The sequence below is a fragment of the Trachypithecus francoisi genome, unplaced genomic scaffold (genome assembly GCF_009764315.1).
Source record: "Trachypithecus francoisi isolate TF-2019V2 unplaced genomic scaffold, Tfra_2.0 Lachesis_group3, whole genome shotgun sequence".
Taxonomy (NCBI): domain Eukaryota; kingdom Metazoa; phylum Chordata; class Mammalia; order Primates; family Cercopithecidae; genus Trachypithecus; species Trachypithecus francoisi.
In genome coordinates, this window is record NW_022681468.1 from 75,652,094 (window position 1) to 75,668,297 (window position 16,204).

Genomic DNA, 16,204 nt, shown 5'->3' on the forward strand with positions numbered 1-16,204 from the left:
TGGACTCTTGGACTTACACCAGTGGTTTGCCAGGGGTTCTAGGGTCTTTGGCCACAGACTGAAGGCTGCACTGTTGGCTTCCCTGCTTTTGAGTTTTTGGGACTCAGACTGGCTTTCTTTCTCCTCAGCTTGCAGATGGCCTATTGAGGGACTTAACCTTGTGATCGTGAGAGTCAACACTCCTTAATAAACTCCCTTTCATTTATACATCTATCTTATTAGTCCTGTCCTGTCCCTCTAGAGAACCCTGACTAATACAGGGGCTTACTATATAATACATTATTCAAAATGGAAGTATACTCTTAAAAGACTAAATGGGATTAAAACAGAATATTAGCGGTGATCCAAAGAAAAGGGTCCTAGCAGGTAACAGTTGACATACTCAGTAAGGTTTAGCTGAAGAAAGTTTAAAGAAGGGATGATTTATAGAGATGTGGGCAGAGTTATGGGAATCATAAGAGCAGAGGATAGGGCTACCACCCCTAGTCTTGAAGGGGCTAAAAGCAGGGATGATTACCAGAGACTGGAAAGAGTTGAAGCTGTGACAGATCCTAAACCAGCTCTTTTCCTACACTCTGATGTTCTGAGCTCCTGGATGGGCACATGATATGAAAAGCCTGGTAATGCAGTCCTTAGGGATCAGCCTTCTGGTGTACAGAGCAGGGCAGAGAAGAATGGTGAATGGAGCTAGCAATCCAAACAGAAATTAACCAGCACAAGTACTATCTCTGGCTGGAATATTGTAAATGCTTAGTATTTTCTTTTTATCTACTAACCTATAAAACTCCTGGCCCTGGTGCAAACACCTTTTGCCTATGAGAAGTTGTATAACAAAAGGCATGTAGGTTACATATTATTTTTTCTCTCTCAAGCTATCATTACAAATAATTTTAAATGTAAAATTTATATTAAGAAAGACATGCTTATATTTTTCTAACCTATTTGTTATGATGTTCTTCACCATTTAACTTTCCCCTTATAACACCTCTTTCTTGACTTCTGTATTGTGTGTCTTTTTCTTAAAATATCGTATATTTTGTAAGGAAGCTTCTGACAATGATAACAAAAATCCCATAGGAATGTCTGCTTTATGAATGGTTGTCACTGCCTAAAGCACTCCACTGTTGTAGAAACAATAGAAGTAACAGCTTTGATTTGGTCAAAGCCGATTAGGACAAGGGCAGGCTACTTCCTATCTTCCCCACACCTGGGGAAATGCAGTTCTCAGAATTCCCATGGTGATTGTTGAGTTGGAGAAAGTTTCAATGTAGATGATAACACTGCTTTCCTATTTTTAGGACCACTGTGACTATGATGAACGTTTTGTCTAGGACCAGCCTTCAAACTGGCCAAATGTTCATATATCTATAATTTGGAAGCACAGCTATAATATCAAAATCCAAATTCATTTTGGTTGAGCTTAGAAACATAATAATTGAATACTTTTGTTTGAAATGTGTTGATTTTATAGAAGGTATCTGGAGTGAAGCAAGAGACTATATTTTAAAATATGTCTTTTATTAAAAATTTTTTCTCTACAAAAAGCCTCATATTAATTTAATCAGGCAAATCTGAAGTTTGTAATAGACATTTTGAGTTTGAAAAGCAGTCATATTGAAGGTCTGTAATGATATATCATTTTGGCCTTGACAAGCTAATTTCAAAAAAAAAGATTTTGAAAGAAAAAAGGTGTTTTATTCACTCTGCATTTTGAATAACTTCTTTAAGTATAATTTGAAATGATTAAGACAACTTGTTACCTACTAAAAGGCTTGGGTCATGTGTATTTTGACTTAAATTATTTTGCATACTGACATTGATTTTGATCATTTGCTCACTATCAAGGCATCTCTGTGGATATTTGCAGTAAAACCATTAACAACACAGATTTCCATTCAAAATGTTGAAATCCATTTAGTTGTTGTATGTGCATTTGGTTCATTGAGAAGCTCAGTCACGATAAACCTGTCATGGCTTATCTCCTTGGAGAAGCTCTCATTTTCTCCATTGCTTTAAATGTTTGAGTGTCAAGAGATTGGACCCTGAGCTCTATTTGAAGTCACAGTTTCAGGTTGTAGTTCCATTTACTCAGGTACAGTTTTAAAAATATCATTTTGAAGTAAATTAGATTTTATAAATACTTATTTCTCCCCTTTTCATTTGTTTCATGTTATCACATATATTAGTTCTGACATTGCTATTCATCTAACTCTAATGATTAACTTAAGTAAATGGACTGGCATGGTATGTTTATCAATTAACTCAATCAATTGACAAAATACATTTATACATAAAATATGTAATTAATCATAACTTATGTATTAATGAACATTCAAACAAAATCAGAATAGATTAAATGACTCATCTGATGGCCTAGTTATCAGCATATTTAGAAAGTAACAACATCAATTTTTTAAATAAGTAAGTGAAAACAGAGGTGTACAGTGAGGATTCAGCTGATGAAACAACAATAATTTGAGCTAAGGATGAACTAGATGAAGAAGGAAGATAATTAATTTTATATATATATATGAAATCACTGTCATTTTCCGATGCAGAAATTAAAATTAACATAAAAACAATGCCATTTATAACGTCAAAAATATGAAATACTTAGGGATAAATTTGACAAAATTTACACAAGACGTATACACTGAAAACTACAAAACGTTGAAAGCAGCTAAAAAAAGCCGAAGTCAATGGAGAGATGTATTGTTTTCATGGATCAGACATCTTATTATTAAGATGTCATTTATCCCTAAATTAATGCATAGATGTAATATAATCATAATTCCAGTTGGCTTTTGTACAAATTGTCCAGCTTAGAGTAGACAACTCTAAAATTTATTTGAAAATGCAAAACATTTAGAATAATACACACACACACACACACACACAGCAGAATAACACTGAAAAAGAAGAACAAAGTAGAAGTACAAACTGTATGATTTGAGAGTTATTATAAAGCTATAATAATCAAGGTGGTGTGGTATTGGTACAAAGTTAGAAGTACAGCTCAGTGAATCAGGAGTCCACGAATAGATCCGAATAGGTTTGGTCAAGTGATTTTTGATAAATATGCTAAGGAAATTCAATGAAGAAAATACAATCTTTGTAACATATGGTGCTAGAACAATTGGATAACCCTATGCAAAAGAATGAACTGCCACCCTGATTTCACACCACATAAAAATTTGACTCAAAATGAATCATAGTCTTAAAAATAATGGCTAAAATTTTTAAAATCCTAAACTAAAACATAGGAAAATGTATTAGTGTCTTTGGGTTTGGCAAAGATTTTATAAGTACTACACAAAAATCACAAACTCCAAAATCAGTTAAGTGGGACCTCATCAAAATCAAGAACTTTTGCTTTTGAAATGCAATGTTTAGGAAACTGAAAAGACAAGTGAGACAATGGGAGAAAATATTTGAAAACATTCATCTGACAAAGGACTTTTATGTAGGATATATAAAGAAATCTCACAACTTAATTATAGGTAGACAAACAATCCAATTGAAAGTAGGTACATGATTCTAACAGATGCTTCATCAAAGAAGAGATGTGAATGGTAATTAAACACACAAAAGATGTTTAACATCACAGTCATTAGGGAAATGCAAATTAAAACTATAGTAAGCACCCAATAAAATGGCTAAAATTAATAAGACTGACCATATTAAGTGCCGAGAATTTGGAGTTACTGGAACTCTCGTAGACTGCTCATGTTATGCCCATTTGGAAATGGTATGGCCGTTTAGGAACACAATTTGGCAATTACTTAGAAAGTAAAATATATACCTACCATTTGACCTAGCCATTCTACTTCCGGGTATTTACCCAAAAAAAATGAAAACATATGCCTGCCCATAGATTTGCCCATGGATGTCTGTAGGCACTTTATTTGAAATAGCCCCAAACTGGAAACAATCCAAATATCCATCAACAGATAAATAGACAACTGAAATATGCTACATCTATACAATGAAATGCTATCAAGAAATAAAAATGAATGAACTATTCATACATGCAGCAACATGGATTAATCTCAAAATTATTATACTGAATAAAAGAAGCCAGACAAAAAATACATGCTAAATGACTCCATTTGTCAAAATTTCTGGTAAATGCATATTAATCTATACGAGCAATAAACAGATCTGTGATTGACTATAAATAGGGGAGTATGAAGCAGGTGGAATGGATTACAAAGGTTGTGAAGAAACTTTTGGAGGTAATGGATAAATTCATGATTTTCATGGTAATGTCACAGGTGTATAAAATAGTCCCCCCTCATCTGTTTTTGCTTTCCATGGTTTCAGTTGTGGTTTGAAAATGTTAGAGTATTTTGAGAGAGAGAGAAACCACATTTATATAACTTTTATTACAGTGTAGTGTTGTAATTGATCTATTTTATTATTCATTATTATTGATCTCTTATTGTACCTAATTTGTAAATTAAACTTTATTGTATATACATATATATTCAATATAGGAAAAAACAGTATACCTCTAGGGTCTGATACCATTCCACAGTTTCAAGCATCCACTGAGAGATTTGGAACATGTTCTTGGCAGATAACAGGAGACTACTCTTATCAACAGTAAGTTATACAATAAAACTTGTCAAACAATACACCTCAAATATGTGCAGTTTATTGCATTATCAATTTTAATAAAGCTGAAGAAAAATTACAAAGACCAAAAGGAAAAGCATCTTAAAAGGACTGAAAGAATATTTCAACTTTTATGGCAAACATGAGAGCTGGGGTGATGTTTGCATTTATAATTTCATACCTGGGAAGTACTTACAATAGTCTAACTTAGAAAGCATTCAATAAACATAGTTATTATTTTAATTATTAAAAAACTTCAGCCACTTTTAATCTAGGACGCAGACCATATGAGCAAGATGTCAATTCAGAAATGAGCAACAAAACAAAATAGCTTCCAGTCGGTTAGCCTGTGTTAGAGGTATTCAGCTTTTGGGGGACATAAGTAGTTGCAAGGATGAACTCTTAACAAGGAAGTAGCACAAGGGATATTGATAGCGTAGTGGCAGTTTTCTTCTCAGACCACTTTACTGGCATGATTTCACTTTAGATCACTAGCCTCTGGTCCATTTGTTCAGCCTTCCCAACAATTCTGTAAGTTACTTAATATACTTTAATATATCCATTTCTTGCTTAACATAATGGGAGTGGATCATGTTGATTGCAACCAAGTGACTTGACCAATATAATCCCTAAGGGGAAGAATACAAAAATTAACATATTTTAAAGAAAAATTTCAACTTCGTTTTCTATTTTTAGTTTTTTTGGAGGGGATGTGGAAAGATTCTTAATTTACTTAGCTAAACAATTGATCAGCAGCCTAAAATGCATGTATGTATTCTGCATCTTCCCACTTTTTGCCCCCAGTCTTTCATTATTGCTTTACATGAAAATCTTTATTGGAATTAAAATGGAGACCTATGGGTAGAATACTCACTGGATTTTCCGTGAAAAGATTTTGGAATTTTGGGTTCTTACAGTGTAGTGATTTGGGGAGTGGTGGGAAGGTAGTAGAGATATATGTATGTAAGTCCAGATAATATCAATGATGATATAAATACGATAAATGAACATAAATGATGACAAACTTTGACAACTTTTTCATTGCTGTTTTAGATCATGTTTGATGTGATAGGTCTGTTGAATATCACGCATTAAGTTTTGTGCAAACGAGTTTTCTTCTGATTGGACATTTTTCCTTAAAGAGGTAACATGATTTTCAGATCAAATTGTCATTTTAAGGATGATGCCTCTTGGGAACAGTTACTCTTAGTGAAAAGTAGAGCTGTGTGTACTGACACAGAAAAGTATCTCTGACAAGCTGTTAAAAGACAGAAGCAAGATAAAGAGTAATGTGGATGGTATAATCCCTTTTCTGTGTGTATATGTATATGTAACATGACTATATTATTTATTTATTAGATATGTTGAATCAAAGAGCCTTTGGCTTTTGGTGCACCAGGCACAGTGGAAGACAGGAGTAGGGGCCTCACTAGAAACAGAGAGGTTGAATGAAAGTTCTTACAGTGGAAAATAAGTAGCTCCTCTCAGTCTCCTTCTGCTACTAAGCTCCATTAATGCTAAGTGACAGAAGATTAGAGACCAGCTCCTAGAAAAGACCTATGGATACTGACATCTGGAGTGCTTCCTAAAGAAAAGTCTGGATTTCTGCTTAATTGCCGATGAGAAAAGTATACTGGTCAACAAGGGCTTCCAGTCAGCTTTTTATTGTCCCACTCTTAAATGTCTGTAGACAGACAGATTGCCAGACATTTAAGGAAAGCCTCCAACAGAGACCAAAATAACAGAATTAACTAGCTAACTCACTAAGGAATTCAGAGGAAAAAAGAATCAAGGATTAAGACAATGTAAACAACAAAATAAAACACTTTGTAATATCTTTTGATGGAACAAGAACAGGATACTTAAAAAAAAAAAAAAAGAGTGTGGCTTCGTATGGTGGCTCATGCCTGTAATCCCAGCACTTTGGGAGGGTGAGGTGGGTGGATCACTAGGTCAGGACTTTGACATAAGCCGGGACAACATGGCAAAACCCCGTCTCTACCAAAAATACAGAAAACTAGTTGAGCATTTTTGCAGGTGCCTGTGATCCCATCTACTCAGGAGGCTGAGGCAAGAGAATCACTTGAACCCAGGAGGCAGAGGTTGTAATGAGCCAAGATCGTGCCGTTGCACTCCAGCCTGGGTGACAGAGCAAGACTCCATCTCAAAAAAAAAAAAAAAAAACCAAAACAAATGTGATAGAAATATTTTTTGATTAAAGGCTAAGAAGACAAAATTTAAGAAAGCCCCAAGAAAATAGAATGAGACAAAAAAGGTAAAGTAGGAGATAAAAAAAAAAAAACAAAAAACCCCTGGAGGTTCAATCCAAGAGGTCAACATCTAAGTTTGAAAAGAAAGAACATAGAAAATAATAAGGCAGAAATTACAAAAGAGAAAGACAGTTTTTTTCAAATTGAACATCATGAGTCTAAAGATTGGAAATCGCCTTTTTAAGTATCCAGCAAAATGAAAAAAAGAAAAAAAGACTCACATGATAGAACATCATCCTGAAATTTCAGAACACTGGGAATAAAGAATAAACACTAAATGCTTCCAAGAAGAACAAAACCAGATCATATTAAAGGGTTGAGTGAGAATGACATCTGAGGTTTGAACAGCAACACTGGAAGTCTACCTTCCAGTAGACTGGAATACTGTGGAAACATGAATTCAAAGTTCTGAGGAATTATTATTTCAACCTAAAATTATTCACCCAGCAGCCATACTATCATTGTAGTGCCAAAGGGGAATAAATAATTTTTTTGGTAAACAAATTTTCAAAAAGCTTACATTCAATGCACTCTTTCCTAAGAAGCTATTTGTGACTGTGCTTAAGTAAAGGAGAGGAATGAACCAGAGAGAAATATAGGTGACACAACAAATACAGAATCCAATGTGGGAGAGAGATAAGAAGTCCCTTAGGTGATAGTTAGGAACAAATTTCAGTATGAATGCTGACAGCCAATAGTACAGATCAGAGCAGGAGGATGGAAAGTTCCAGCAAGTCTGTCTTCAGTTAAATGAAAAGAATTTGGTAACTTGATTATGTGGAAAATTTTGATAAAAGGGATTTTATGTTTCTTTTAAAGTGTTTGGAAAGGTTTAGAGAAAGGAACATAGAAAATCAATCAAACAAAGAAACAAACAAATGAACAACAATAAAAAGATGTGAATATTAACTCCAGGACAAACAAACTATAACTTTATTAAAAAAGAAACATAATTAGGCCAAGTGAGGTGGCTCACACCTGTAATCCCAGCACTTTGGGAGGCCAAGGCAGGTGGATCACATGGTCAGAAGTTTGAGACCAGCCTGGCCAACATGGTGAAACCTCATCTCTACTAAAAATACAAAAATTAGCCGACCATGGTGGTGCATGCCTGTAGTCCCATCTACTCGGGAGGCTGAGGCAGGAGAGTTGCTTAAACCCGGGAGACGGAGATTGCAGTGAGCTGAGATTGTGCCACTGTACTTCAGCCTGGGCGACAGAGGGATACTCTGTCTCAAAACAAAAACAAAAACAAAGCAAACAAACAACAACAAAAAACAACTGTACTTATGATTTTCTACAATATAGCTGATCATGACTGAAGAGATATCACAAATCTGCCGGAAAGTTTGCTTTGCATTAGTCCCAAGGTTAATACTGCCAGAGATTCCCACGCATGAAACCTCCTGTTCTCTCTCAGTAGCTGGTAGTCAAGTGCCTTGATTAACTAGACACTACTGTGAGTCAACTGACATTTGAAAGTCTCAATTCAGTATTTTAGGGGTATCAGTGTGTCATGTATGAAAACATGGGTCATATGCAAGATGCTTGTTGCATGAAATTTGAGGATGGTCCATAGTAATAATACTAACACCTATTGAGCTCTGACTGCATGCCAAATACTTTCCTCGGTTTACATCCACTGACCCTTATCTGTTATCAGCTCCTTTTTACAGCGATAACATTGAGATATAAAGAGGCTAGGTAACTTTCCCAGAGTTATGGGGCTTGGATTAGACTAGGGGCAGTGCAGTTCCAGAACTTGTGGTCCTGACTGCTACTCTTCTGCCTCAATACATAATTAGATACATGCTTTAGGGGATTGAAAACTTAGAAAATCAATGAGGATAGAAGCCTCTTGTGGTGGAAGTAGTGGTAGAATGAAGTGGACTAAAGCCAGGCAGCAGGAGTCAGAAGGGACAGGAGTCTGACCTGTTAGTCCACTCACAGGAAATGAGAATTGATGGGATTTTGTTAACAGTTCATTTAACTTAGAGACACTGATAAACTCCTTTACTCTACTGAAGAAGTCAAGAACACCGGCATCAAGATGGACCTTTCTCCTGAGACTTTCTCACTTCATCTCTTTCATATCTTTTTGATACCGTTGCTTCCACTTCTCATTTCCCTTCATCACATGTCAGGCTTCATATTACAAGCAGAGAAACCTAGGCCTGGCTTCTCTTGTTCGAACGTTCCTTCACTTGATATTTGCCCCTGGGAGTCTTGGCAACTAGGCTCGGTAATGGCAACCTGGAGGGAAAGAAGACCTGGTTCCCCCTTCCACCCCCAACCTCATTAAATATGATGCAGTTCCTACCAAGAGGTTTGGGGGTGGAGGCTGTGTGGGCAGAAGACACAGCTTCCAAATGTTCTTGTAAATATTCATAAAAACATGTTAGTGTTGCTAAACCCACAGCAAACGATAATCATCCATCCCCCTACACCCTGCATCTTTTTGCTGTTAATCCTTTTGTCTGCCTTGAATTCCTTCCCACAATTGCTTCTCCCCCATCCTGTGTTTTTGAATGGCTGCCAGATACCCTACCCCTAACCTTTGCAGTCCTTCATGTGGGTCTACAGTACCCTTTTCAAAGCAATGGCCCTCTGCTGCCAGCTAGGGACACGAATGACACACACCATCCCAGGGATGTTGCTTCTGATCATCTTGGTTCCTTGCTCTTGGAGAACACAACAATTATTCTGCCCAGGAACTGATGGGGATTTCTGAGCAACCTGGCACATCTGAAACATTTTTCTGACTCATTGAGCTGGCATATACTGCTAGATCAGCACTGGCCCTGTTCCACACAGCCTGTCACCAACAGTGGGTGTTGTTGTAAGCTCTAGTTTTGATTGTGGCAAGATGGGCTCTGTGACTCTCCTCTTGTTCTGTTGAGTTCAGAAAAGGCATCTGGTCTCCATTCACATTACATTTGACAAGAGTCCAAAACCTAAATGAATGTTGCTAATAAAGAACTGTAAGGAAAAAACATGTTGAGAACTACTGAGTGTATTCAACACACATCAAGCTTTGGAGCAGGGGGAGGGGAAGGGAATGAAAGTGCTGGGTTAGGATCACCCGTTGGAGGGCAAGAGCTCCAGGCTCTGCCTGGCTCTGTCCATGAACTGTGCCTCAGTTTGCCTTCTTTACATTGAGGATGTTCAAAAAGTGCTTTATAATTCAGAAGAGACTGCATGCAACCTTGTAAATGTTTAACTTCGCTGTTGCTCAATGAAGTTTCAAATGAGCTAGGATTGATTGAACAGCCACTCTGTGTCTAAGGCAAAGGTGGCCAAGGAGAGAATTTAGCCCCTGCATAATCTTCACTGGCTCACTGCCTCCAAATCTTTTGACATGGGTAATTGGCATGTTCTCCACCTTTTGTATAGTACATGCAAATACAGCCTAAGCCCATCTCCCTTTTATCTTTCTTAGGCATATCTCTTGCATTATAGACTGCATCATGGTGTCTGCTTCCCAGAGGAACTAACCAGCACAGCAGGAGAGTTTACTTTCTAAATGGAATTAGTTGGAGGAGGCTAAAAAATGTTAAGATGTGAAACTAAATTAAGCTAAATGTCAATGAAGCCCCTATTGAACAATGATTATTTTCTGAGGCATCCTCTAAATATATGAGGCAACTGAATGAGGAAACTTTTAAAAGAATATCTTACATTTTAGAATCACTACATTATTACAGCTAAAATTCTTATTTCAGGTCATGTTTAGCTAACACAAAATGGCCAAATCTAGATCATCTTAGGTTATTCTCATAAAATCTTACTGTTTATGTATGACATATTGTCTGTCTTTGTGTTATCAAATATATAAGGCATATGCCTTGCTCATTAAAAAGTGGTGTCACAAAAATAAGAAGGAAATATTCCCCCTGGATTTTTAAAAGCACTTTGTCCAGAGAAAATTCCTACTGTCTTAATTTTTTGCAGAAATATTATGATGCAGGGAGTCTCTATGTTAAGAGTGTTTAACTTTAGCCTATGACCTTAAGACCTTAACCAGTCTGGAGTAACGAAGACTGGGAAAGTAAATAAAAATACAAGTAATGAATATAAAGTGAGTAAATATACAAATAATCAAATATGGCTCTTGGTAAATTATTTTGTGGTAGATAGTCATATCTAAAATATGTCCATCAGGTAAAACGCTGGATCAAGAATTCAGAGTCGTAATTTGTCAAGCAAACATCTGGTATACAGTGTTGATGGACTATATAATAAAGCAATAGCTTATTATTTAGGAAAAGCAGACGCCTGCCTTTTTGGAACATGGAAAGATCTATGCTCAAGTCTAGCCATATCTATGACCACATTTGAACAAGCAAGGATTGGAACACAACATTCAGAACAGTCCTTAAATACCTCTGGGTATAAAAAGTCTTAGAGAAGTTGGAAAAGTAGACTGGCTGACTTATGGGGGAGAACAGTGATGGGAGCAATTGCACATGTGTTAAGTTCCAGGGGTTGGTGTACAGATGGAGTGTACACAGGTCAGAACAGAAGTCCAAGAACCCACAACTTGTGTAACCTTTGGGACTGCTAGTCAGGAAGGGCAGACAAGAGGAAAAATAGAGACAAGTCAAGGATGATGGCAATTGAAGAATGAGTTTCAAATTTGGATTACAGCAGATCGCTAATATATTCAGCCTTTAAACCGATTTTTATGGAGTATTTATTTGTACCTGAACTTGTGCTAAGAGTTGCAGATACAAAGATGAAATAATGTGTTTCCTGCCTTTTAGTGCTGGAACAGAAAGCCAAATATTACATAATATAAGACAATAATCATATGATTAAGAAGGTACTAAAAATTGCATGGGTCCTTCTGGGGAGGCCCCCTCAACCCTAAATTCCCTTCCAGCTACCAAATCTCTCACCATCACAGCTGAATTTCTATATTTGCTATCCCCCTTTCTTTATCTCTCATTCATTCCTCAACTCACTTCATTCTGGCTTTGGCCGACACCACTCCACCAAAATTGTTTTCAAGTGTCTTTGCAAAATTCCAAGATAATCTTCAGTTCTTATTTTCTTGACCTTTTGGCAGGATTTGATACTCTTAATTATTCTTTTGTTTTCAAAAATACTCTCTTTCTTTGACATTCCAGGGCAGCATGTTCTCTCCCACCTTACTTTCCATTCCTCTGGAGACCTTTCTTCCTCTACCCACACCTTAAATATTTGGGGTCTCCAGAGCTCTTTATAAATTGTTTCTACCAAAGTTAGTTCCTCACAATATTTATCACAGTTCGTTATTTCTTTTTTTTTTTTTTTTTTGAGACGGAGTCTCGCTGTGTCTCCCAGACTGGAGGGCAGTGGCACGATTTCGGCTCACTGCAAGCTCCACCTCCCGGGTTTACGCCATTCTCCTGCCTCAGCCTCCCGAGTAGCTGGGATTACAGGCGCCCCCTACCACGCCTGGCTGTGTGTGTGTGTGTGTGTGTGTGTGTGTATTTAGTAGAGTCGGGGTTTCACCGCGTTAGCCAGGATGTTCTCGATCTCCTGACCTCATAATCCGCCCGCCTCGGCCTGCCAAAGTTCTCGGATTACAAGCGTGAGCCACCGCGCGGCCACATTTTATTTCATTTACTTTCTTGCCACTGCAAATTTTGTGAGACCAGGACTATATCATCACTGTCTTTCCAGTGCCTAGCACTGTGTGTAACATGAAGCTTGTGCTTAATAAATATTTATTGAGTGAATGAATAGTTGAATGATCTGAGAACCTTAAAAGATGAGTAGGAATGGCACAAAAGGTAGAGAGTTTTGACTGGGAGGCAGTTGAGCAGACGAGCGATATACTGAGACTTGAAGGTTAAATCACTCTAGCAACAGTGTGAAGGATACATTGGAAGAGGGGGGTTCAGAGCAATTGATGTTACAATATTCTTAGTGAAAAGGGTGATGGCTATAGAAATGAAGCAAAAGGCAACGGTTCAGGGGATCATTAGGAGGTCGAGCCAATAAACTTTAAAGATGTATTGGTAACTGGGGTAATGGAGAGAAAGAAATCTTGGATGCCATGGATTCCTTCACTAGCATAGAAAACACAGGAGAAAAAGCAATTTGGGAGAAAAGTTTAGTTTGGGACTCAATGAGTTTTAGATTCTTAAATGTTCCATTAGGAGCGCAGAAGTTAAATTACATTGTAGAAGCTCAGGGACCATGTCATTTTAATCACATAGTTCATTCTACACGTTGGTGCTTGGTAAATTCTTTTGATGACTGATGCAATATCACACTGCCAATCCTGCACTCCTGTTTAGGGGAACCCCTCTATACAAAGCCTGTGTGTTTATTTACTCACACCAATGAGGCTTTGTGACTAGGTTGCCCTTTACATGAACGTTATCTATTTTTGCAGATGCTGTTTCAAAATTGATTAGTTCTCTGACTCGCCCACTGAAATCATCCAACCTATTGAAAAAGCAGAATGGGATGTGGATTATAGGGTTTCAGATAACACCAAGTCCCTAGTGAAAGGTATGTTATTTCATTGCTTTGTTCTGCTTTTGGAAATGTGTAGCTGTGTTTTCTTTTCACCAACTGTATAGGTCACAGCAATTTTTTTTTCCACTGGGAGTTACAAGCTATACGGAAGATTTCCAGAGTAGAGTCACAGTCTCACATAAATGCTAAATACAACTAATCAGGGTTGGAAGGTACATGGAGGGTAATTAGTAGGTTATATTTGGGTCAGTTTTAAGGTCATTTATGGATACTACAAGAAAAACAGACCTTTTGACTTTCTGTGGTGAAAAACAGAAATATATTTATTTTGTGTATTATAATACATGCCCTGAAATGGATTAAAAGCATTTTTGGTAATTTCATGTCTGTGTATATAAGATTGCTTAAAGAGCAAAACAATACACTGTACTGTATGCATAATAAGAGTATCAGCCTCAGTAACCAGATATTGCATAAATTTGTCCAATATGCCATAACTAGTGTCAGAGTTGACAAAAGGGGATTCTGACTCTTAGCTTACTAGGCTTGCTTTATACTTCTAAGGAGATAGTCATTTGGTAATCTTAAGCCTTCACGGTACAACTATTAACAAATAAATTCATTATAATAGGACATGTTTATCATGGATCTGACTTCCCATGGCTTATGTGGGTTTTTGGAGGCTCCCTTGACCAATAGGAGCACCAAATGAAAGGAAATAATATTGACTCCAAGTGTGAAAGTGGAGTAGATATTTAGGAATCATTGAATATAGAGAAGGTGAACGAAGAGGTGAATTACAGGAATGGATTAAAAACAAAGGCTGTAAAACCCCTTTCTTCACAAACTGCTACAGGCTGATCTCACCTACATCCCCATTGTTTCAACCACCATTCTGGTGGGAACAGATTTCTCCACACTTTCTCCAGCTAAAACCTTCTCTCTTGAACTCTAGAGCCACAAATCCAATTGCCTGTATCTACATCTAAATCAATTTCTGTCTAAATCTATAATTCATCAATATCTTTATCAAAATCTCAATGTGTTCAAAGTTAAGCTCATTATTTTCTCCCTAAAACTTCTTCTTGTTCCTGCTCAGATTTCTGATAAACCAAGTATGTCCCAGGTATCCTCCTCCTTTTCTCTCTCTCCTTCATTCCTGATAGCTAAACAATCACTTCTTAGAATGATTTTGGCTTAGAAATACCTGTGGATTCCCTCTTATTCCCTTCCACTGTCACTGTCTTAATTCAGGTCTTCATGATTTTTTTTCACTGAATGACTCCAATAATCTCTTAATAAGTCTGTTACCTTTCAGTCTTTTCTCAGCTTCTCTCGTAAATTCATTCCTTGACTCTCTACCAGAGTGTTTTATTTTTTTATTTATTATATTATATTTTTATTTTATTTTATTTTATTTTATTTTTTTTTTTTTTGAGGCGGAGTCTCGCTCTGTCGCCCGGACTGGAGTGCAGTGGCCGGATCTCAGCTCACTGCAAGCTCCGCCTCCCGGGTTTACGCCATTCTCCTGCCTCAGCCTCCCGAGGAGCTGGGACTACAGGCGCCCGCCACCTCGCCCGGCTAGTTTTTGTATTTTTAGTAGAGACGGGGTTTCACCGTGTTAGCCAGGATGGTCTCGATCTCCTGACCCCGTAATCAGCCCATCTCGGCCTCCCAAAGTACTGGGATTACAGGCTTGAGCCACCGCGCCCGGCCTATTTTATTTTTTAATTATACTTTAAGTTCTAGGGTTCATGTGCACAACGTGCAGGTTTGTTATATATGTATACGTGTGCCATGTTGGTGTGCTACACCCATTAACTCGTCATTTACATTAGGTATATCTCCTAATGCTATCCCTTCCCCTCCCCCCACAATAGGACCTGGTGTGTGATGTTTAAAATACAAATCTGGGTTCTTGCCTGCACTTCTCGCCATGTCTTCTCACAAGACGTTCAGGATTAAGGGATTCCTGGCCAAGAAACAAAAGCAAAATTGTCCCATTCCCCAGTGGATTCGGATGAAAACTGGAAATAAAAAAAGGTACAACTCCAAAAGGAAACATTGGAGAAGAACCAAGCTGGGTCTATAAGGAATTGCACATGAGATGGTACATATATTTGTGCTGTCTGAAGGTCACGATCACATTACCATATCAAACTGAAAATGTCACCACTCTCTGGAGAGTTCGATGTATTTTCCTCTCTGAATCTATTATGAATGCGTTGGTTGGCTGGGTTCAGTAATAAATATGTGAGGCCTTTCATTTCAAAAAAAAAAAAAACACAAAAAAACACAAATCTGTCCACATAGCTCCCCACCTTAAAATCCTGCATACTTCCACTTCTCACATAAAATAGAGGCCATCTAGAATGAACTCTCTTATCTTCCTGTCAAATCTCAAGGTGTGTACGATGTATTTACAGTGTTCCATCTATGCCTTTTCTTAGCTTCCTTATTCGGGCCAAAGTCAACCTCTGAGCCTGTGATCTGTGTCCCTTTGCTCTCTGCCTCCTCAGAGCTCTCGGGACATAACTTCCAGCCACTTTCTTCATCTTCCACTTCTCTACTGCCTCATTTCCCTTAACAGGTAGAAACTCCCAAGTTTCCCTGATTGTAAACAACAAAAACCATTTCTCAGATGCAACAGGACCCAAACAGAACTCTGCATTTCCCCACACCATTTATGGTTAACTGCTTTTTGCCCTTCAAAACTTAGCTCAAGTTGCAACCCCTAACCCCCACTTTGTACTCCGCCATCTTGCATATTTATCTGTCAAACACTTTATGTGTCATGGTTGACTGTTTTCTTGCCTGTCTTTTCTATTAAACTGTGAGCTTTTTGA

General features: G+C 37.5%; 1 protein-coding gene and 1 long non-coding RNA gene across 3 annotated transcripts in view; both read left to right on the forward strand.

Annotated features, from left to right (window-relative positions):
- The first annotated feature begins 13,278 nt into the window (after positions 1 to 13,278).
- LOC117069865 overlaps positions 13,279 to 16,204 on the forward strand; it is a 76,550-nt gene continuing 73,624 nt past the window's right edge. For both annotated transcript variants that reach the window (XR_004431692.1, XR_004431693.1), the window contains exon 1: positions 13,279 to 13,391. This is a non-coding gene — a long non-coding RNA (uncharacterized LOC117069865). The remainder of the gene's footprint in view (positions 13,392 to 16,204) is intronic.
- Positions 15,279 to 15,652, forward strand: LOC117069864 (60S ribosomal protein L39-like). The gene has a single exon (XM_033188359.1). It carries the CDS (start codon positions 15,295 to 15,297, stop codon positions 15,448 to 15,450), a length of 156 nt encoding a protein of 51 aa, XP_033044250.1. The 5' UTR covers positions 15,279 to 15,294; the 3' UTR covers positions 15,451 to 15,652.